Genomic DNA, 24,108 nt, shown 5'->3' with positions numbered 1-24,108 from the left:
CGCTGTGACATTGATCTTCCCAAAGCATTTGTCTGATCTCGTGATCCCCATTGCTGCTCCTCCATCTGGATCTTAAAGCCCACCATCACCTGGCTCCCTCCTCCCCTTCCAGCCCTCTTACACTACCCTTGCAAACATGACTCAGGCTCCCAACTCTGGACATTTTCCCTGGCAGTTCCCCAGGCTCTGCATCCACCCGGCTGTAATCCCAGCTTCTGCAAGAAGCCTTTCTCAAGTGATGCCCTGTAATGCTCAGGCCTTCCTTGTGGTCTTATTTCCAGTTTATCTTGTCTGTCTTGTGTTCTGCCTTTCATTATACCCACAGTGCTTGGCACATAGTAGGTACTTAATTAATGTTTCTTAACTTGATTGTGGGACCCATTGGACTTAATTTATCTACAATTTCCCAAAGAGAGAACTTCGAACTAGTTCTTCAAAAGTAACATTTCTCTTATTAGGTTTAAAAATAATGGGCTTTTCTGAGTTAAATTGAAGGAATAGGCTTCCCAAGTCCTCTTGGTCTAACAGAAAGGGTCCTGGAAAAATTTAGTGGCAAAAGTACAGGTTTCAAGACTCAGAAAATAAAAAAAACTTTTGTCCTGCCCTCTTGCCTTGCTCAATTATCATATACATTTTCTCTGCATTTTCTTCCCCCTTTAAAGGGGTTGAACAACATGGCATCTCTTCCAAAGATAGGTGAGAATTAGTAAGAAAATATTGGAGAAATCGTCCCCAAAGAGCATAGAGATGTTAATATCCAAAAACCAAAGTTATTTTATAGTAAAAATTAGAAGCGTATTGATAGTATTACCATTATGTTTAAAATCCCCAAACCCCTCAGTTTAGCACTTGCACAGCAGCTATTCCTTGAGATGGAAACTGTTTGAATTGTCATTCTTTGGCTGGTCGTTCTCCAGACAAGTTGTCAGCATTAGTACCCCACAGTTACATGAAGGAGGTTATTGGTCACATCACCAGTTTGCAGGAAAGGAACAGAAGGGCCATAGACCACCATGGCCAAGCTTCCAAACAAGACATGTTGGGCCCAGAATCCTTAGTGGTACCAGACTCCCAGACTCCTGTTCTGGCCTCTCTCAGATGCTGGCTGTTGTTTCCCTGTGTGCTGACGCTCTTGACGTAGCACAGCTTTCTGAATACATAGAAGAACTTTGAAAGCTTAATTTTCTTGTTCTTTTGGCCTTCAGTCTAAGTATTCACTTGAGGAAGCACCACACCCAAATTTGGGGAAAGAACCAGAATGTAAAGTATGTGTATCACTTCATAAAGCCTTCTGGTTTGTTTTCATATTTTCAGGATTTCCTATTGTATTTTAAATCATTTGTTGTGAAGGAAAAAGCATATATTACGTGCATACTCTGGAGCAGGCACTGTCCTAGGCACTCTAGGTTCAAATGATGAGGATAGAGCCTGCTCTCAAGGAAATTCTGTCAGGCAAAGGCAAGGCCTTGGGGGGGGGGGTGGCAGCAGAGGAGACTTGGGGCTGATGGAGTCATGGAGGTCATGACTTCCTTCATGTTGTGGTCCCCTTGATGGTGGAAGAGGCAGGTAGTTAAAGCCTGGAAGCTAGTGAGAAGACTAGACGGGATGGATCCCAAGGATCAGGCATGGTCTAGGGTCGGTTGAGAAGGGGGTTGATTGCGGTGATGGGCCCACAGTCTGTAACATCCTGAAGACACCCCAGTAAGGACTGGTAAGGGATTATATCTGGAGCCTCTGAAAATCAGGCCGCTGTTGTCTTTTCCATGAGCAGATGAGGGGCCCTGAAGTTGACCAAACGTGTGACTTTGGGCACTTGGCCCTCAGAGCAGTGTTGTGTCTGCTTATTAAGGAATACTTTTTGTCCCAGATGTGGCCAGCTACAGTGAGGACACATGAGGCTTATGCCTTTTTTTTTTTTTTTAAGAATTTTCCCCAAGTTGCATGTAAAAAACAAATTTTTTCACAATGATTTTTTAAAAAACTGTGTTCCAAATTTTCTTCCTCCCTAAGAAATCAAGCAATTCAATATAAGTTATACATGTGCGGTCATGTAAAACAACTCCACATTAGTTAGGTTGTGAAAGAAAACAGACAAAATAGCTTTAGAAAGAGGAACTAAGGGGCAGCTAGGTAGTGCAGTGGATAAAGCACTGGCCTTGGATTCAGAAGGACCTGAGTTCAAATCCAGCCTCAGACACTCGACACTTAACTAGCTGTGTGACCCTGGGCAAGTCACTTAACCCTCATTGCCCTGCAAAAAAGAAAAAAAAAAAGAAAGAGGAACTAACAAAAAAAATTTATACTTCAATCTGTATTCAGATACCATCAGTTCTTTCTGTATAGATAGATTTAGGTAGTCCAGTGATTTTCAAATTATCTCTCCTGGATCTATTTTCCAGGTCAGCTGTTTTTCCAAAGAGATATTTCATATTGCCCTCTATTTTTTTATTCATTTGGATTTGCTTTATTGAGTCATGATTTCTCAGTCATTAGCTTCTATTTGCTCTATCCTAATTCTCAAGCAATGATTTTCTTCAGAGAGCTTTTGTACCTCTTTTTCCATTTGGCCAATTTGGCTTTTCAAGCTGTGGACTCTTTCTTCATGACCCTCCTGCATTACTCGTTTCTCTTTCCATTTTTTCCTCTACTTCTCTTTATCTCCAGAGTCCTTTTTGAGTGCGTCCATGGCCTGAGACCAATTCAGATTTTGGGGGGAAGTTTTGGATGTAGGAGCTTTGATTTTCTTATCTTCTTCTGAGGGTGTATTTTGATTTACCTTGTCACCAAAGAAGCTTTCAATAGTCCACTGCTTTTTCTACCTGCTCATCTTGCCCGCTTATTTCTTGGCTTTTAACTCCTTCTTAAAGTGGAGCACTGCTTCCAGGCTGCACTGTCCCAAGCTTCAGGAGGTGCCAGGTGGTACAATTTAAGGAGAGGCTCATTCTCAGCTTGCCTGGCCTGTAAGTAACCAGGGGCCTGCTTTCTTTTTAACCCCCACTGGGCCGCTGCCACTCAAGTCTGCTTCCTGAGCAACACAGCAGCGCTCCACCTCTGCTCCAGCAGAGACCCCTACTATTTCCCCCTGGCTAACCACTGAACCCCCTCACCGGTCTGTGAACAGTTTCAGAAGTAGCCACTGATGCTGATGATTCCAAGGCTCTGGAGGTGTGGCCTGCCTGGGGCTGGATCTGTGCCACTCACTGCGCTCCTCTCTCAGCCCAGCACAGCAAACTTTCCCTGCCGCCCTTTTAAGCTTTCTTTGGCTGGAAAATTATCTCACTCTGTTCTTTTGTGTGTTGTGCTGCTTCAAGAATCGTCTAATGGCATTTTTTTGAAAATATGTGGACAGATCGTGTCAGGAGCTTTGAAAGTTACATCCTTTCCTCTGCCATCTTGGCTCCACCCCCTAAGGGTTATGTCTTTTAAAGTGCTTTCCTATAGTATCTCTTGGGTTTGCTGCCATTTCTTAAGCTCACTTGTTTTTCACTTTTATGTCAATCATGTGGACTTTTTGTCTGGTATCAGTATGGCTTTACAGCTAATGAAGACAAGCCAATGGGCTAGATGGAAAAGTAAGTATAACAGATAAAATGGGTTAATTTTTTCTGTAAAATTCCATCCTCGTCTCCTACAGTGAGAGTGCCCATGACGTTTTAAATAACGCTCTGATTTCACTGTGCCATAGGAGAATATAAAGGACTCGTCAGGCCAGGAGGATGAGACTCAGTCGTCCAATGATGACCCAATGCAGTCTGTGGCTTCTCAGGATGCCCAGGAAATAATCCGCCCACGTCGATGTAAATACTTTGATACAAGTAGGTGATATTTCGTGCTGATTTCTTTGGCTTGAGTGTAATTAAGAATCTCACGTTTGAAGAAGGTAAATGCCTAGACTCTTGTGCTCGTCGTGTTCAGTCACCATTTCATTGTTTCTTGGGTTTCTGACGCTACTCCACATCATTAGCTGAGCAGAGACAGACAGCCCTCCACCACGTGTCCAGGCAATTGGTGGCTGCAGACACTCTGCTTCTCCTCCCTCTGCCTTTGAAGCCTCTTCACACTCTCTTTCCCTCTGATTCTCCTCATCTTTCTGTGTTCTTTTTCTCTTGTCCATTTCTACCTTAGCTCTGCTGGGAGCACAGGCCCTTGGCCCTGGCCAGCAAGCAGTTTCTCATTAATATTTGAGAAGAGATGATCACGTTGAATTGCTGTTTGCTATAAAGGGCTTGCATTTCACATTTGTAGTTCAGTTTGGTACAACAAAAACCTTAAGTTCCTGTTGCTTTCAAAGCCCCATGCTAGGCACTGGGGAAGCATAGATGGAAGCCTGGTTGACTTGGCTCTGGGCGAGTACAGCTGGTCTAGGGACAGGGCAGCTGTACAGCTTAGCACAGAGCAGCCGGTGCTACAAGATGAGCAGTTTGGAGAGAGGAAGGAGCCTCCTAGAGATTATGATTCAAGCACAGAGGACTGTGTGGACATGCTCCGAAAGGGAAAGGGGCAGTCAGGCAGTGAGAGGAGGGGAGATGAGACTAGAAAGGCGCCTTGGAAGGTGGTTCTGGTGGTTGGTGGGTGCCCACCTGAGGCACTCATCATTATCCTTGGCTTAAAAACCTCTGGGGGGTGGGGCAGGATGGAGCTGCTTCCTCCTGAGGGCAAGAACCCCCCCAGGACATGGTCTGAAGCTGCCTCCACCTCCTGGTTCTGTCTAATCCCTCCAGGGTGTGGAGTTGATTTATTGAGTCACCTCTTCTGGGTCCTGGGAAAGAAGACCTTCTGCCAGAGGCAGAAGGTACCAAGGAAGATGCCGGCTGGAGGGGATGAGCCGGCCAAAGGCTGATGGAATTCAGGGTGAAGGGTCAGCTGGTTTTGAGGTCGAAGTGACCTCAGAAAGTCATGTGGTCTGAGGTCTCTTTACAGATGAAGATACTGAGACGTGCCCAGAGAGAGAGAGAATGAGAATCCAGGCTGCTCAGGGAGTCTTTGTTGCTAGTTAATCCCAAGATGTAGGAACCAGGACCCTTATGTCTGAAAACAAAGCTTTTCTGGTTTACCTGGAACTGTCACTCTGAGACCCATTCACCATGTGCCCCCTGAATCAAAACTTTGCCGGCTGGAATTTCAGCCAAAGGGTTGGCTCTCCTGGACTTGTCCAGCCCTGTTTTCTGTTGCCTGCCCCACCGCCCTTTCACAGATTGTCCTTTCCAGCCTCATATTCCTTCTTGGCCCTCTCTCACTGGCTGCTTTGCGCTTTCAGGACCTGCTGTCCCGTTTGTCTGCAGTGCCTCTTCCCTCACAGAACTTCGAGTCCCAGAACCCTTGTCTTTGAGACTGGGTCCCGGTGCTGCCTCCTCTCGTTCTTCCTGAAATCACTAAGCACCCATTTGTCTCTGGCCACGTAGTGTGTTCCCTCCTTAACAGCAGGGGCCATCCTGACTCTTGGCACGTGGGAGACTGTATACTTCTACAAAATGCACTTTGGGTACGTCCAAATGGTTGATAGTAGATGTAAAAATATGTAGAAGTATATTCTATTGATCATTCCAAAAGGAGAGGTGCAAATTATGAGAGAAAAGCATATCTGAAATGTGGCATTGCCTGGAAGAAGTCACTCTGCCTTTCTGAACGATGTTGATATTTTGTTGTGTGTTCTAGACAGCGAAATAGAAGAAGAATCAGAAGAAGATGAAGACTATGTTCCATCAGAAGACTGGAAAAAGGTAATTTGGGTCCAACTTGCCCTAAAACCAAATGTATCCAATCACACAGCAGATCGCTAGCACGAGTTTTTCAAAATAGGTGCATTGATATAACTTGATTTTAGAATGCCTTTAATTTTAAGCGATTTCATTGCTCTTTCCATATAAAGACCATTCTCTATGATGTTATTTCAGATACAGAAGTGAGCCTATGCAAAATACATGCCAAAGTATCACAGAGATTTGATTTACACCTTGGATTTTGATTTCAAATAACAAATTTTAAAAGAAGTAGATGGTTATAGAATGTAGGAAGTTTATGTGACATGAGTGCATGAGTCGGTTAATGAGACATCACAGATTTTCTGGTATTGGCCCAATTTCATGAAAAGAAACTTAACATTTAGTGAAGCTTTCACACAAAGCATATTCCCAATTTTTCATTCAGAAAATCTGACTGTTGTGTTTAGGGGCCCTCTCCAAGAGGCAGAGCATGTGCGAACATTGGAAGGGACCCCTGTGGTCATCTGGTCTAACCCATTCTCAGAAAAGACTCCCCACCATAGCCAGATTCCCACTGAGAGACAGCTCACCACTTGGGTGAGCTCTTGTTGTTAGTGCATTTTTCCTCACCTCACATGCAGATCTGCCTCTGCTGCTTCTGCCTGAGGCTGCCAGCTCTGCCCTCTGGTGCCAGAGAGAATCATCTTTTCCTCCTTCTGCATGCCATCCCCCTGGTTTTCCTTGTCTTCTCTGGGCTGAATGGTCCCAGTTCCTTCATCCCATCCTCACGCATCATGGATTCAAGGCCCTTCACATCCTTGTTGCCTTCCTTGACACACCATAGCTTAGCGACATCCTCCTTAATCCGTGGTACTCAGAACCAAAGGAAGTTCTCCAGATCGAGTCTGACCAGGACAGAGAACAACAGAACCCTCTTGTCACCTTCTTGTTCTTCCTTTCCTCCCTGCAGCCCCGGGCCACATTCACCTTTTTATTGGCTAGATCATGCTTTGGACTCAGTGAACTCAAAGCCCACTAAAACCTCAGATCGTTTGTAGCTAAGCTTCTGTCTAAGCTGACAACAGCGGTCAGGACAGCTTCCAGTTTTATAACACCCACTCTGCAGCCATCCTGCAGGGCGAGTGCGGTTGTTAGTCTCATATTACAGATGGGGAAACTGAGGCACAGAGCAGTGAACTGATATGCCCAGAATCGGACAGTAAAGCTGAGGGGAAGGAATAAACCTAGAACACCTGTTACATGCCAGGCACTGTGTTCAGCACCATTCATTCATTCATTCATTCATTCATTCATTCATTCATTCATTTATTTATTTGACAAATATCTCACTTGATTCTCACAACAGTCCTGTGAGGTAGGTGCTAATATCCTCCCCATTTGACAATTGAGGATACCAAGGCAAACAAGTGAAATGACTTGCTGCCTGAGCAGCAAGGAAGTGTCTGAGACTGGATTTGAACTTGGATCTTCCTGACTCCACTGTGCTACCTCGCTGCCCCCAGTGCTTCCCAAATATGAAATTTGACATTTATTCCTATGAAATTTCATCTTAAGTTGAAGGAGCAGGCCAAGTGTAAGAAACTGTAAACAGCAGCACTTTGTAACACATTTGCATGATGTTAATTTAACACTAACGTAAACAGGTGACCAACCTTTCTTCTCTCTTCCCCGATTTAAAAATGTTTTCATTTTTTATTTGAATGATGGTTTATAAGGGAGAATAAGGGTTAAGAAAACCCATAAATCAAAAGACACCAAAATAAATTAGTGACTTTTGTGTTAAAGGTAGTTTGGGGGAAATGGTGCTTTTTCACTTTCCTTGCACAAGTTTTCATTGCTTGAAAATTACTAGGCAGCAGAACGTAGCAAATTGAATGGCTTTTAAGGCATGGTATTCTCGTTACTTGGATTTGGGTCAGGGTCAGTCAGACAGTCCTCACCCATCTAAGTACACCTTAGGATTTCATTCAGCCCCAGGAAATCTGATCTTCCTTTATGTTTTCCGTTTGATGTTCAGCATAGTTTGGTCCAGGAGCTCCTCAGAGGAACCCCAGAACTGGTCAGGTCCTCCCTTGATGCTGAAGATTGGGGGTCATCTGGGACTCTTCAGACCCCCATGAGCCTCTGCTGCTTGAAGTGGCTCGCCCAGAGGATCATCAGCCTGGACAGATACTCCTGGGCTTCCCCCACCACAAGTGACCCTGTCCTGGGAATTTGGAAGAGAAGGTTCAGGCGTAAGCCCCAGGGAGGCTGGGGATTTCAGACCAAAGACATCTATTGGAGTTAAGAATTGGGTTCTATAAGGAATCAGAGGTGCTTGGTTGGCACCTTTGGACAAAATCCTTGTGTGGTGGAATTCAGAGCTGGGAGTGATCCTAGTGACCACCTGCTCTGGCCCCCTACCCAGCAAGGACGCTTCGCTCCAACAAACACTCCTGACCAAGGCCCTTGCTGGCCTTCAAGACCCCCACTGAAGGCAGAATGCCCTCTCCTACATTCTCAGGAGTCTCTTTTTTCCCTCACATCAAGCCAAAATTCGCTTCTCTACAATGGTTACCTTTTCCTTGTTCTAGCCACTGGGCCTAAACAGCACAAGTAATCCTTCTTCCCTGTAGCAGTCTTTCATATAGTCAAAGACCAACATCTTGTGCTCAGTGCTAAACATTCCAGTTCCTTCAGCCAATAAACATCTCCTCAGGGGGCGGCTAGGTGGCGCAGTGGATAAAGCACCAGCCCTGGATTCAGGAGTACCTGAGTTCAAATCCGGCCTCAGACACTTGACACTTACTAGCTGTGTGACCCTGGGCAAGTCACTTAACCCCCATTGCCCCGCAAAAACAAAAAAAACAAACAAACAAATAATAAACATCTCCTCATAGCTATTTATCACCCACTGTGCCACTAGCCTACCTCACCAAAGATTGCACAACTGTCCCTTAAGCTTCTCCTTTAAAAAAAAAAAAAAAGATTTTGGTGGATCTTTCCTGTTTTAAAGCAAGGTGTCTCTTAATGCAACCACAAATTGAGTTCGCTTTCTTGCCCTACTCTACACTGTTGGGTCATATTGAGTTTTTAGTCTACAGACACCCTCCCCCCAAATCTTTTTCAGAAAAACTTCTGTCTAATGAAGCCTTGTCTGTCTTGTCCTTAGGAAGTCAATTCCTTGAACTCCAGTGTGAGGTTTTACACTTAGCTCTCTTAAATGAGTAGATTCGGCCCAGGGCTCCTGCCTAGGACATCTTTGGTGTTGTGCTCTTTGGCAAGCCAGTGAAGAAGCTTTGGGGCCTCTTCTCCAAAGGATTACAAAGGAGACCAGTTGGTTTAGAATAGAGTTATCAAAGTGTTTTATCACCCCTGCTATAGGCTGTTAGGATCTTTTGGAGCCTGACTTCTTAACCGGGGGCGCCGCTGTCCTTCCTAGCTTTAGGTTGGCTGCAGGTTTGATAAGGATACAGTCTCTTCCTTCATCCTAGTGAGCTAGCACAGGGCCAAGTCCTCCACTGGAGACCTGCCAAGGTTTCCCTGAATCGATTAATGGTGGCTCAGAGTCCCATTATTTAGCCAAGGCCAAATCTGGCTGTACTCTGTCAGCCCCTGTCGTTCTGTCTCTTTCACAAATACTGTGCTTCACCCCCCATCTGCCATTTTAATGAGCCTCCGAAAAAGGATATCACTTTCTTCTTACCTTGATTGGTTCTTGATGAAGCCATGCTGGCTTTTTGTGACCACCACTTCCTATTCTCCAGTCATCTCTATAAGGGCATTCTAGAAAATGGCTCAAAGATAGGTACCCAGTGAGAACTCTTTATGTGGAAATGCCTGTGTGTGTATGTAGAGAGATAGGCAGACCGACACCCCCCCACACATACTTCTGAAATTACAGTAAATTGCTAGGTTAAAAGAAATGGTTCTTAATGACAGATGTGAATGGGGTAGAGAGACCCTGGCATTTGTGCCAGGTAGGCTTTGGGTAGAAAGAGAAGCCATTAGAAATCCCACCCTCAGCCTCCACCTGTGAAGTTGGCTTTGTCCTAATTGCTTACACTCGACCTCTTGTTGGAAGACATAAATAAGTATGTCTTAGTGCAGTTTAAGCTTTCATAGGAAGGTGGGATTGTCGTGTCCCTCTTCACCCAGCTCTGTGATCCCATGAAAGCAGACAGGCTCCAACACTTCCTATTGCTCGTTCACACCTGAGCTGACTGTCCTGAGAGGCTCCCTCTGCATTCGCCACAGGGACTCTACCCGATGCCTTGGGGGCTTTCCCGAAGATACCAGCTGAACTCGAAGGCTGCCCATCACTTAGCCTGGCTCTCACTGTGTGACCAGTCTGGCTGCTTCTGTGCCTTTCCACCGCTTCCCCTTCACAATTCCTTGTTTAGCATGGGTTGCAGTTCACTCACACCCACTTTGCACCTTTCTGTTGCCCTGGGGGGTACTCATTTTGATTTCTTTGTGAGACATAGTATTCCACTCTCACAGCATATACACAGATACTGGGTCTTTGTCTCAGGGGAAAGCTTGGGGTCATCAAAAGAACTTTGCAGTTCCCCCAAAGCCCCCCAGCCTGCTATCTTTTTCCAGTAAAAGTCTAGCCCCAACTTTGTTTCTATTGATGTCTGAGATGTCTCAGGTAGTAGTAAATTTGTTCTGCACTTTAGAGCCTGCAAAGGAGAGAATTAAGTGTCCTTTTAATGTCTGTAGTGTTTATAAACCACTCATAGCTCAAGGTTCTTAGTTGTTCTTTGTATGACGTCTGCCAGTACACAGATTAATATCGCCAAAAGGATGGCTGCACGTAAATTTTCAAGTTCTCCTTTGTTCAGTAATGGTTATGCATCTTTTGGCTTTTTTTTCTTATCTCCCCCCATGCCTTAACATGGTATTTGTTGAGTTAAATTAATTTTATGGTACTAGATTCTCATCATTTTACAGGAATTTGTCAGCAATAGAGATGATCAATTTTTATTGCATTATATTTATACTTAACTTAATTGCCCATTGGAAATTACATATTATTTGTAAATAATCCCTTGACTTACACTCACCTCATTATTACTGATGTTTTCGTCCAATCATCTGTAAGCACTTAACTATTATTAACTCATTAATTCTCACAATACTCCTCTGAGGGGGTGGGTGTGTATGTGTGTTAAATAGTGGTTTTATCCACATTTCATAGCATTAGAAATGGGCACCAGATCAGTTAACTCAAGAAGCTGGTTAGGATAGAGAAGGTGTATGACAACTGAGCTGCTGGATTTGAGTAAGACTTTGTTCTTTTTTAAAATAGGAAATTATGGTGGGTTCCGTATTTCAAGCCGAAATTCCAGTTGGCATTTGTAAATACAAGGAGAACGAAAAAGGTGAGTTATAGCATGAGTAGTAAGTAAGTTATGTGGATAAAATTATTTTTGAGAAGATTTGTTTTCTGGCATATGTGAAATCAGATGGGAATAGGACAATCTCCTAAATTAACTGTTACTGACTTGTAAAATGTAACTGATTCCATTAAGTAGGATGGTAGCCACTATTTTTCAGCTTTGCCTCCCGAATTCGAAGAAAAGAATGAAACAAGTTTTCTCACCATCTCTTTTTCTTCATTGAAATTTAACAGTGAAAATACATTTTTACTTTGTGATTTAGATTCAAACTCTAGTGAGAACAATTGGATTTTCTTCCCCAAAATCAAATAAAAATCAAAGCTGGTAGAAGTTTGTGACCTATTTAGAAGCATCAAATATTGCAGGAATGGACTTATAAGAGATCTTGATGTTGCTGTGAACGTGAAAGACTGTTTTGAAGCCTTGAGCATGTGTTGGGTTTTAAATACTCTTTTGCTACCTGGCCATGGTTTCATCTTGGGATCTTTCTAGAAGTCTTCATGAAAGAATACCAGCAGCTTTAAGTGGCACACTTTGGGGGAGTCCCCAGAAGCCCGGCGGTTCTGTGGGTGTGTTTGCCTATCTCTCCTGCCTCCCCTGCAGGATTCCCCTTCCCTGGAACTGAACCCTTCACCGGGCCTTCTGCCAGCATTCCCCACTGAAATGTGTTTTGCCACTTACATATTTGGTCATTTTACAAGATTTAATGTCAAAAGGTTTAGCTGACAGAGCATTCAGCTACTTAGGAAAGTTTCACAGGATTAACAGATCACCTTTAACCTGTTCCTTTTCTTACCATCTATAAAGGAGGTAGCTCTGACACTGCCTAATTTTCTTTCCAGCTGTATTTCTCGAAGCCACCTTTAGCAGGTTGGCTGCATTTTGTAATTGTCCACATTGTAATCAGATTAAGTTACTGACCATGAAACAGTCATTCCCTCTGAGAGTATAGTGTTTGTACTAGTTAAGCTATTTTAAGATTGCTGAGTCTTTCCTAGCACCCAGCAGAACCCGTGCCTGTCTTTCTTGTAGGTTTACCATCTTGTCTGAGTTTGTCAGTTGTTGGTGTGATATTAAAGCAGTTTGTGCTTTAGTGATGGTGTCATATATTGGCACGTTAATGTAGGCATTCGGTAAAATAAAAATCTCAGCCTCTTTGACTTCCCTGGAGGTTGGGCTAGATCCTAACAGCTAAAATTGGGTGTTTTGGATCCTCAGAGCAGTGCTCTGAGGGAGGCTTATTATTCCCATTTTATAGATGAGGAAATGGAGGCACAGGTAGACTTCTTTCTCGGTCCTTTCTAGTTTGAAATTTTTTTTGGTTCTCTAAGATTTACCAGACTTAGTGTAGTTTCATCACACTAGTTCTGTGGGGTATCCGGTTAACTGCTCACACTCATTTATTAGCTATTCCTTTTTTAGAATTGACTCCTTGTAGAGTTAAGAGTTTTTATCATTATGTATGTAGGGATTTCATGTGTCAGGTGTGCACATTGCTTCAATTTTGTAACCTCAGAAGTAAGTAGATTACAGAACTCTCATAGTTGAGAAACAAGATCCCATAGACCATAGTTGAGTTCTCATTATCTAATACCATGATATTTGTCATAGTTAAACATTGTTTTGTGAAATTTAAAAATCTTAGATAATTAAATCTAAATTTATAATTTGGTTCTGGATTTCTAAAACAGCTATTTTTTTCTCATGAACTTAAAGCAGTCTTGTAAATATTAAACTTTATATTCTCTTCAGTCTTTGTTATTGTGTAAATATACATGTGTTTTTATATCATTTGGATTCTGTATGTGTGTGCTTAGTTATATAGATCTAAATGTAGAGATTATTTTATATTGTTTTTTTTTTGTTTGTTTGTTTGTTTGTTTGTTTGTTTGTTTTTTTTTTTAGTGAGGCAATTGGGGTTAAGTGACTTGCCCAGGGTCACACAGCTAGTAAGTGTTAAGTGTCTGAGGCCGGATTTGAACTCAGATATTCCTGACTCCAGGGCCGGTGCTCTATCCACTGCGCCACCTAGCTGCCCCTATATTGTTTTTTCAGTAAGATTTATTTCACACATACACACACACATACATATATAAATATATATATTTTTAAGTATTTGATTGAGCGGATAGAGGGAGGGCTCTCTCTATAACCCAAAGTGGAATCACTGGGTTATTAACGTTTTCGTTCTTGTTTTGTATTCCCAGGATTCTTTCCAATCAGCATTTCTACCAAAAGCGGGTTCTACCCGCTTTGATAAATATGTGATTCTGACACTGATGTGTCCTAGTCATGTGATCATGAGCAAATCACAAACCGGTTCACCCTCATTTTCCTCAGAATGGGGGAGATGGGGAGTATTGCAAATCTTCAGATATTTTAAATGTGAATCCTTTTATCATTATAAGTATATGCTCTCTCTTAGATTGGTTTCATTTTTTTCTCTGTCTGGACCTCTGGTTTTCTTGCTTGGAAACTCCCATTGTGGAAAACTCCCTTCATTAATGAAAGTCAATACCTTATCTTTAAGTTACCCCTTGGAGAAGGTTACTTGGTATATTGCGGAGTCAGATGATTTGCCCACAGTTTGTGTGTGTCAGAAGCAGGCGTTTGTAACTGCAGGGCCAGCTTTCTGTCCACATGCCACATTCTTGTTCATTGCTCATAATCAACCTTAGAAGGTGTTAAATATGTGTTTCTTTAGTTTCTAGTGAAAATGTACGTTCTACCTCTTGATGGTTTATTCTATGATTTCCTTGTTTGTAGTCTGTTTATCTCCCAAGAGATTGTATATCTGCACGATCCTATCTCAGTCAACATTGTTTCACAGTAACTGCATTAATATAACCAAATCCTACCATAAATTTGTTGAACTGTTCACTTCTGTTTATAATTTCACTTCTATGGAACTAACAGCTCCCAGTAACTTTGTATCATGTAACATATTTTCTCGGAAATTAGTTTATGTGGAAGGTACGTGTATGAAGTGATTTTGAAGGATGATAGATACAAACACTTCAGAAAAGGTTGTGGCTAAGGAAGTTTTCTCCTGGGAAGCCCCTGAAAGAAGACTAATTCAGGGGCTTGGATATAGCACCAGTGAGTAAATATTATTGGGAGAACCCCCTGCACCCTCAGAAGAGTCAACCAGATGGCAGGAGGTGACAGAATTTCAGTTGGATGGGGCGTCTGGGGTCATCTGGTCCAACTTGGACCTGAACAGTGAGTGTCTCCTCTAGAGCATAACTAACAAGTGACCGCCCGCACCCGTCTGAAGACCTCTAATGGGGGGCGGGGGGGGGGGGGAGGGCTGAGGCTGTCACTTTGTCTTTGCTGATTCACCCTCCCGCAATTCTCCTCCTGCACTGAGAGCCTTTCAGCATCACATTCTCCCCCTTGCCCTCCCCCAGCTTTTCTTCTCAGGCTAAATACGCCTTGTTCCTTCTCATGACCTTCAGGTTGTACGGTCTCTTTCTAGGGCCTTTCTTTAGACATACCCCTGAGTTTCTCAGTGATCTTTCTAAAATGTGTCCTGGCCTGAGGAAGTCCATCCAGTGACTCTATTGCTTCCCTAGTTCTAGAAATTATATCTGTCTTCATGTCTCATGAGGGAGACTTGTCTCCCTCCCTTTGTGTTTGATGAACCCTTTGGGGCTGCCACTCTTGATTCATGCTGACTGGGCAGGCAGTCCACCGACATCCCCAAACCTTCAGATGAAGTACTCTTGGAACTGTATTTCCCCGTTCCTTGTACTGGTGTAGCCATATCTCCACCATCTTGTGAAGGGGAAGCCTGGACATTTGTCTCCTTGAATTTCCCTTTATGAAATTAAGCCTGTGGTGATTTTTTTTTTGCTTGACTCTATCAATCAGTTTGCTAGCTGTCCTTCCCAACTTTGTGTCATCTGCAAATCTGATAAGCATGCTATCCATACTTTTATTCGAGTCATTGATAAAAATACCCAGTAGCCGAGTTTTGAGTTACGATCCCTGGAACTGCCAAGAAGCTTCCAAAGCCATTAGTGGCCACTCTTTGCATCCTTAGACTCAGCTTATTTCAGATCCACCCAATTGTACTATTGTTAGTGTTCAGTCATCTGTCCCACAAAACCTAGGTGGGAGGTACTTTGCTAATAGCTAGGTAAGTTAAATATTTGGCCCACAAATTCTGTATGAAGCCTTGCTGCTGGTTCCTTAGGATTATAACTTCCCTTTTCTTTTTCTTTTTTTGTTTGTTTGTTTTGTTTTTGCGGGGCAATGGGGGTTAAATGACTTGCCCAGGGTCACACAGCTAATAAGTGTCAAATGTCTGAGGCCGAATTTGAACTCAGGTCCTCCTGACTCCAGGGCTGGTGCTTTATCCACTGCGCCCCCTAGCTGCCTCCAACTTCCCTTTTCTAAAAGTTTTCTAACCTTTTGATAATGCTTGCAAGAATTTTGCCAAGAATTGAAGTCAAGCTCACTGTCCCATAGTTTATTGATGCCATCTCTTCCCTTTTCTGAAATTCGAACATTTGACCCTTTTTCCCCCACCACACCTCTTCTGTGCTCCATTATCTTTGGAAGATCACTGACCACACCTACAAACCCTGGAATATCATTCATCTGAGCATTGTGACCTAAACTCAGTCTGGCTAGCTAGGCTCTCTTCTAAGAGCTAGGCTCACTTCTCTTTTAGCTATATATGTTAGGGGTTTTTTGTTCCAAAGATCATTGAACAAGTCAATTCAGTAAATATTTTAAAGTGCAGTTCCTGAAAAGGCAGTTGACTGGATTGTAAGGAGGCCAACCAAAGGCTCTGCCTTCAGGGTGCTTGCTTCCCCCTGGAGTGGAAAATCAGACCACGTGAGCCGCTTAACAGAATTGATCTCACATCCCTTGGAGGTCAGTCAGTGCTGTTCTTCTCATCAGCAGCTGATGGTTCTGAGGGCTCAGGCTGCTTCCCCAGCTGCCAGGGGGCCCTGGCAGGATTCAATCCTAATCTAGTGTCATTTCCATTCCACCACAGGTGACAAGACTCAAGGGCAGCCCAGACCAGGTTAAAATGATAAAATACAATGAAAAATAGCTAAAGTTAATTTGTGGTTTTCTAAGTCAATAAGCAGCTGCAGCTGTAGTGATCTGTTTCTATTTGAGTTTCACACCAAGGCTCTGCACCTGATGGCTTCTGCTGCTAGTCTCTTTGGCTGAGAATAAGTAAGTTAAGTAGCTATCTCTGTATTATCCTTCCCTTCTCCCAAAGCAGCATTTTTATCTCTTCTTTGATACTCCTTTCTCCCCAGTACTTTCTTGTTCTTCAGATTCTTCTCTTTGGTACTCCTGACACTTTTCTTAGCTATATGATGCTTTTCTTTTTGATCCTGTTACCTGGCCTTACGTCCATCATAAATCTAAGTTTGTTGATGAGTTGCCCATATTGTTGTTCTAGTTAGATGATTCCCTCCTTTTTTCCTTGATAGCGTAAGAATCTTACTCTTGACAACATTCCATCCCAAGTGACATCCTTGGTTTGTTGAAACATCATGTACACAGATAAATAGGTTCAAAAATCGATAGTGTAAATCCAAGTTATTAGTGACAGAGCTGGGGTTTGGGATCATAGTCTGTGAATTTGAAGTGAAGAGGGAAATGAAAGTGAATGCTACAGGTGCATCTTCTCATAGGACTTTGGTTCTAATTTCTGAAGTGGAGATGGAGTTCCTGGTTAGCCGTAAGTGCTCTTGAAAGAGCCTTGAGGGGCAGCTAGGTGGTGTAGTGGATAGAGCACTGGCCCTGGAGTCAGAAGGACCTGAGTTTAAATCCAGCCTCAGACACTTAACACACTTACTAATTGTGTGACCATGGGAAAGTCACTTAACCCCAATTGCCTCACCCAAAAAAAGAAAGAAAGAAAGAGCCTTGGGTCATCCATAGGCTCTAGTGCTGTCGATTGAAAAAGTGCCAAGTCCAGTAAAGATTCCACATTAAGTCAGCTAATTTAAAACCAGCCCAACACTGCCTTCCACTCACTTGAGGTCTCACTTCCAGTGCCTGATCATGGCATGGGAGGGACCCTGGCTTCTCTGAGCCTAGGGCAGTCAAGTACAAATTCCTGCAGGTTCAACCAAACTGAAAAGCTTTAGCCCAGAAGGTTGGGATGCATCTCTTGCCAACTGTCTGAGAGAAGTTTGGAGAAGGGCATTATTGGCTCTAAGGCCCATGGGAAGCTTAGTCACCAGCTAGTCAGTGTTTCTAACTATAGCTCAGTGTTCAGATTAAGCTCTACTGGGGAAACACTGTGTCGGAATAACTGGTGCTTGGCAAAAGAATAAGACATGAATTCACCATTGAGGAAGAGAATCTATCCCTAAGCAGAAATGCATGGTCGGCCTCCCCTTGTAAGCAGGCGGCCCCAGTGCCCGCTAGCAGTTCCGAGGGTGGAAGTGTGACGTGGGATCTGCTGTTCTCTTTGTCTTGGGTCCCAAATTGCCCCCATAACTTCTCCCCCCCACACAGCCAAATTGCTAGGCCTCCAGCATAGATCCAGCTCTGACGCTTCCTCTGGTGTTCTCGGGCCAAGATAAAAGAAGGACTGCTGCAGTTTCAAGCCTCTCTTCCCAGAGATGGGGTTATGCCCCTCCCTGGCCTGAGCCACACTTGAGCCCAGCTGGCAGGCCTGCTCACGATTCCCTGTTCTCCACCGTCTGTGTGCTGCTGCTGCCACCATTTCTGTATCACTTTCACATCTCTGTCACGTGACCTTCACAACAGCCCTGTGGGGAAAGCATCTAACATCCATTTTACAGATGAGGAAACTGAGCTAATGTTTACTGTGCAGGGTCACGCAGTGAAGGAGTGAAATTTGAACATGGGTCTTTTTGACTCCAAGTCCAGGACTTTAACCCACCTCTGGGAACTCCTGACTTTCTTCAAGAGATTGCTCAGGTTCTATTTCCTAAAGGAGTTTTCTCCTGATTTCCTCCCCTGTTAATACTCTCCTGCCCAAACCCAGGTAGTTTGTACTGACTTCACTTCGTGCCTATGAAACGTCTCTAGTATGGGAACCAAGTGCTTTCTGCCTTTGGATCTCAGGTACCTAGCACACACTGCTTAAAAATGCCTCCTAAATGCACTTAGATTAAAACCACTTAAGAATGATCATTTGCTTTCCTGAGCGGGTGAAAGCTGCTGCCCTTGATTCAGATGAATTCACTTCACACACAGTGTACCGTCTTCAAGGTAAAGTCACAGACTCCACCTGCACCTGACTAGTTAGGGAGATGGCATTGGTTACAAGGGGAGCCAGACAGTGGGTTGTTACTGTCTTCCTCATTAGACATTTCAAAAATGTCATTGACATTTAATATACAGTCAGAAGTGAAAATAATTTGGAAATTCCTGGAACCAGTAAGACAGTAGGGGAGAGCAGTGGCCCTTAGTTAAGTTCCTGTCATAGGATCATCATCATCATTATAAAATAACCGCCTGGTTTGATTCATCTGGGTTTTTCATCACACAGCCTTTTTCACAAGGAATGAAAGAGCATCTAGCCCTTAATTTCCTTTGGGCAGGAAAGCAAAACAAAGTTTGTAGAGACAAAGAAGCTGGCTACGCTTCAGAGTGTCCTCGATTGCCCTGCAAGGCTAAGAAGCTGATAGCAGCTCCTGGGGAGTTTCCCTGAGAAAATAGTGCTAGAATTCATTTTAAGGAACAGAACCTCACGTGGGAGCCATGCAGGGAAGGACAGGTCATTGCACACTAGTGAGACAGTTCGAGGGGTGGGGTGAAGACAAAAAGGCAAGTCATTGCCTATAGAGAGCATTTGGTGGGAGATCGGTGTGATTGGGCTACTGTCTGACAGTGGATGGGACAGAGGAAGCAGGTACTTAGCTCTCTGCCAGCATCCTGGGACCAAAGAGGGTAGAAGGAAAATGGATCATGGGAGGTAGAGAGCTGGGCCACCTAATGCCTTTGAGGGGTTCGGCCTGGACTCTGTGGATGTTTGGAATGATTTTGTTGAATTGGTTTTTTCATCTTTGTTGCAAAGTCATTGAGACCAGGAGGGATATGTTTGGGAATGAATGTGAGGGAAAAGAATCGTGGAAGAGAGGTGTTGTTAGTGTTTGGAGAAAAAAGCAGAATTGGGCCATAGGAGGGACATGGTTGTAGGCTCCTGCTCAGGTTATAGAAGGCAAGGATGGGGACCAAAGGAGTCCTGAAGTGGCTACAGGGGCTACCCTGCTTCTAGTGCACTCATCCAAAGGGGAGGGGAAGACAAACACAGGCCACAAGTATACAAGTGTGAGGTAGGTAGAGGAATCCACACTGTTTCATTGTTTTGAGAATCAATTCTTTTTCTCTTTTATGTCTTACTAATTTAGTATATGAAAATGACGACCAGCTTCTGTGGAACCCTGATTACTTGTTGGAAGATAAAGTGATTGAATTTCTTAATGAAGCATCCAGACGAACAGGAGATGAGAAAGGGGTAGAAGCAATTCCTGAAGGCTGTCACATAAAAGACAACGAACAGGTAAATCCTGGAGTGTCCCTCCCTGCCCAGCGATCTCACTGACAGCTATAAAATGTATCTTTGCCCTTTGCAGTGTCCAGCACTGTTACGTAATCCCACAGAGCTCTGTTGGGACTAAGGATTGGAATCTTCGGTGTAGGACTGAGGTGATGCTAGTCCAGGGAGACTAGCGGTGACATACAGCAGATGGCCAGAGACAACTCTCCCTTAGGAAAACATTGACTCAACACCTGGATTGTTCCAGGCATGCTGATAAACCCTGGGGATATGAAAAGAAGCAAAAGACAGTCTCTGCCCTCCTGGAGTTTACAGTCTAATGGGGGGACAGCATGCAAACAACTCTCTATATAACTATGGAGGATCAATAGGAAATAACTTCCAGAGGGAAGCTAGCGAGGTGAGTGAGAAGGACAGAGAGGGGAGAGCATTTTAGGGGCTGGGGGGACAGCCAGAGAAAACATCGGGAGCCGGGAGGTGGAGGCCTTGTTTATAGAAGAGCGGTGGCTGCGGTCATGGGATCGTCGAGTAGATGGCAAAGAGCTCGGTGTAAGGAGACTGCAAAGGGAGTGGGGCCAGGGGCTGACCGGGTCAGAGGGTCCAGCAGAAGAGTTTGTATTCGATCCTGGAGGGAGGACGGCCACTGGAGTTCCCTGAATACCTGGTGACACAGTCAGGCCTGTGCTTCAGGAAAATCACTCTTGTGGCTGAAGGGAAGATGGACTGAGCAGGGAAGGACAAGACAGGCAGATCCCCAGAAGCTATTGCAGTAATCCAGGTGTAGAGGGATGAGAGCCTGCCCCCGAGTGGGGGCTCAGAAGACAGGAGGGGGCGTATTGGAGAGAAGTCGCAGAGGGGAAATCTACAGCTTGGATTGGGGGGATGAGGGAGAGGGGAGGGAGCCAGGATGACTTCTGCTTTGTGAGTCCCAGGGACAAGGACGATGGTGCCCTCTACTGTAACAGGAAAGATTTGGAGGGGGGCAGGATAATGAGTTCTGTTTTGCACATTATGGGTTTAGAATGTCTGCTGCACAGCCAGATTGAGATGTCCGAAAGGAAGTCAGAGATGTGAGATTGGAAGTCAGCAGGGAGCTTGGGGCAGGAAAGGTAGATTGGAGAATCATTAACGGATAGGAGGAGAAGCAGGAGAGAGGTGTGTCCCAGAGGAGAGAGTGAAGACTGTCCGAGGCTGCTGAGAGGTCAGGGGGATGAGGGCTGTGAGGAGGCAGCTAAGAGATCACTGGTGACTTTGGAGAGGCTGATGCAGGCGGAACGTGAGACCGGAAGGGAGATTGTGAGGAGAGGGACTGCAGAGGCTTCTAGTGCAGAAGAGATGTAGGTCGAGAGGAGGAATGGAAGGGTCAGACAGAGCTTTTCTACTTCCCTAGGCCGACCTGTTTTGGAAAATGACTCACAGTAATATTGGTTCTTTAATTTCCCAATTAGGATTTAGTCCAGTGAATTTTCTAGAGCTGTTGGGGCTGTGTGTGTGTGTGTGTGTGTGTGTGTGTGTGTGTGTGTGTGTGTGTGTGTGTGTGTGTGAGAGGGAGAGAGAGAGAGAGAGAGATAGGGGACGGTGGGGGGGTTCACTATCCTTTCTTGTGCGTCCTTTCTGTTCACATCCTTCTAAAATGTTTTGATAAGTTCCCTCTGTATCCAATATGAGGCTTTGAGATCACAGCCTGGAATGGAACTGTTTCTCCTGAGACAGTGCTGCTGTTCCATGGAATTGTCTCTCTTTGTGACGCACATTTTCAATCTGGAGAGCTGCCCACCCTTCCAGGCCTGACTGTCCTCTGTGGAATTTTAATCTGTTAGATTAGAGCCTTCCCTGTCCTTTCCTTGGACTCTGAAAACCCTTTTCCAAAAACCACATTCTGCATCTCTGCCCATCTTTCCTCTCTCCTAGACACAAAGGCTGAGCCCACGTCATCTTTTTCCCCAAGGTTTCACTCATTTCTACCCTATTGATTAGTCCCTTCTTCTGGTAAGAATCGGGTCCTGAAGTGCCCACTGGCTCCTTCAACTTTGGAAGGATGAATTGTGCTATTAAGGTGAGGCAGAAAGACCTCTAGGAGCCATCCAGATCCCCCAGGTCTTCCCTTGCTTGTCTCCATTGTGCCAGATCTGGATGCAGCGCCGACAGTCCTGCTTCTGTTTCTGTAAATAAGCGTGTGTCTTCCCTGCATGCTCTGCACCGTTCTTTCCCCCTCTGGCTCCTGGCTCCCCTCAGAGAAGCACACTTTGTGATTGCTGACAAGGTGTGTGTGTCTGGAACTGTATTGTGGTCCCAAGGCCCCTGGGGCCTTATTTGCCTCTTCCCGTGTTGTCTTGAGTTGCCCTTTGTGGTTGTCCAGCCCGTCTCCATTTATGCCTAGTGCTCTGGCACCAGGGGTTTGGTTGGCTGACTTCTTTCCTAGGCTTTATCTCCCATCATTCCTGTTGGTCAGTCACTTCAGTCACATCTGGCCCTGTGACCCATTATACCTCCTATGACTGTCTAATTCAGGCCACCATAGGAGAACTTTTAAGTGTAGCTGCTGTCCTTGCAAGCAGGATGTCCACCTCCTCAGGACACAGAGACTCCATAGCAGTAGGCTGACTTCTTGGCTGTGGTGATCTGTGGACAAAGGTGACACAGAAGGGTCCCGTGCGGCCTCACTGATGGTGACACAACACTTTGGGTAGCATTCCTGAACTTTCACTTAGCTTTCAGTGTTCTCTGTGTAAGCTCTTTTGCATTAGTCTTGACATTCCTACTGTAAAGGAAACATCATTCTGGGATCATCTTAGGAGTCAGGACTCAGGGTGAGAATCAGCAAGGAGACTGCCATGAAAATCACTGCAGAAGATGGAAATGGAGAGAGTTTTTTTGAAGAACGGGATAAGTCTCTCTAAATTACGTCAGCACGTACTTGGATTCAGTGGCTGATGTGAAGGTGAATAGACAAGTTAAGTGGGAAACATGTTGGAAAACATGTTTCAGAGGTAAGAGATGAGGGATCCCCCAGACTTAACTGCAGAGCAGCCTTACACGTGGACATCCTGAATGCTTTCACAGACGAGACACAGAAGATGCTATAGACGAGAAGCCTCAGACACCTACTAGCTGGGTGGCCCTCAGCAAGTCACTTTGCTTTTCCTGCCTCAGTTTCTCCATCTGTAAAATAGGGGAAGAGGCCGCACTAGGGGAAGTGCGCAGCCTCTCTCCTCGCTTGTTGCCTCTTAACTAGTCTCCCTGGCTCCAGGACATCCCACACACAGGTGCCAGAACAACTCGAAGCACAGATCCCAGCTGGCCTCTAGCCCTGCACAGCCTGGCTCCGACCTGCCTTGCCAGCCCCCTCTGTACTTGGCCATCCAGTCACGCTGCCCTTCTCTCTGGTCCTAAGGCAGTACCATCCATCTCCTGCCTCTGGCCTAGAATGGGCTTCCTCCTGCTCTTTTCCTTTAAGACACAACTCACGTGCCCTCTTGGGCTTGAAGCCTTCCTTCACTGATCCCCTCCTTCCCCTCCCAGGACTCTCCTTCCTCAGCTGTCTCAGTTTGGACGAGTTTGCATCTGTTTGCATTTGTTAACATTATAGGCTGTATAGGTTTTATGCACTTAGGGTCTCTTCCATTAGAATATTAGCTCTAATAAGATCATTTCATTCTTTGTACTTGTATCCCCAATTTAGGTAGCATAGTTCCTGGCACGTAATAGGGTCTTTTTTTGTTTGTTTATTTGTTTTTGGTGAGACAATTGGGGTTAAGTGACTTGCCCAGGGTCACATAGGTAGTAAGTGTTAAGTGTCTGAGGTCGAATTTGAACTCAGGTCCTCCTGAATCCAGGGCCAGTGCTCTATCCACTGCGCCACCTAGCTGCCCCGTAATAGGGTCTTAATAAAGACTTGTTGGCTAATGGACAGATTGATTGCGAATTGGTTCCATGATTCTGCAAACAAATGCATTTATAGTTATATACATAAAGTGACTCAAATGTCCATGTCCTTTGGCCCAGAGATTCCGGGGCTAGACATATACCTCAAGGAGGCCACAGACACCAAGATATTTATAGCAGCTGTGTTCATGGTAGCAAAGAACTAGGAACAAAGTGGGTTCCATCAATTGGGGAATGGCTGAACCCATTGTGATACATGATGCCAAGAAAGACATCGTGCAGATGGGGAATGTGGAGAAGCCTTGGAAGACTTAGAGGAATTGCCGCAAATTGAACCCTGTGACCACAGTATTGTCAGTGGAAAGAACACAGTTGTCACAAGCATTCGAAACTGGATCTTGGCCTCAGAGAAGAAACAGGAGAAGATCTCCTCCCTCCCTCCTGCCAAGCTTGGATCCACTAGTGAAGAGCATTGTACAGAACATTGTTTTAATGTGTTGATCAGGTTTACTGGCTTTTTATTCTCTTTCTCTTTTTATGTTCTGGGAAGAGGAGGAGAAAGAGAACTGAGGAAGGCCAGATCATGTAAAAATACAAGATAAAAACG

The 24,108-nt window shown here is 44.7% G+C and overlaps 1 protein-coding gene across 3 annotated transcripts in view; it reads left to right on the top strand.

The window, feature by feature from the left end:
• MIER1 (MIER1 transcriptional regulator) overlaps positions 1–24,108 on the top strand; it is a 59,048-nt gene that overhangs the window by 23,650 nt on the left and 11,290 nt on the right. For all 3 annotated transcript variants that reach the window (XM_044003915.1, XM_044003917.1, XM_044003916.1), the window contains 4 exons: positions 3,686–3,815; positions 5,656–5,720; positions 11,017–11,089; positions 19,468–19,619. In XM_044003915.1, the coding sequence (XP_043859850.1) occupies positions 3,686–3,815; positions 5,656–5,720; positions 11,017–11,089; positions 19,468–19,619 (420 nt within the window). The remainder of the gene's footprint in view (positions 1–3,685; positions 3,816–5,655; positions 5,721–11,016; positions 11,090–19,467; positions 19,620–24,108) is intronic.

This window comes from Dromiciops gliroides, chromosome 4 (genome assembly GCF_019393635.1).
Source record: "Dromiciops gliroides isolate mDroGli1 chromosome 4, mDroGli1.pri, whole genome shotgun sequence".
Lineage (NCBI taxonomy): Eukaryota > Metazoa > Chordata > Mammalia > Microbiotheria > Microbiotheriidae > Dromiciops > Dromiciops gliroides.
This window is presented reverse-complemented; position numbering and strand designations above follow the sequence as displayed.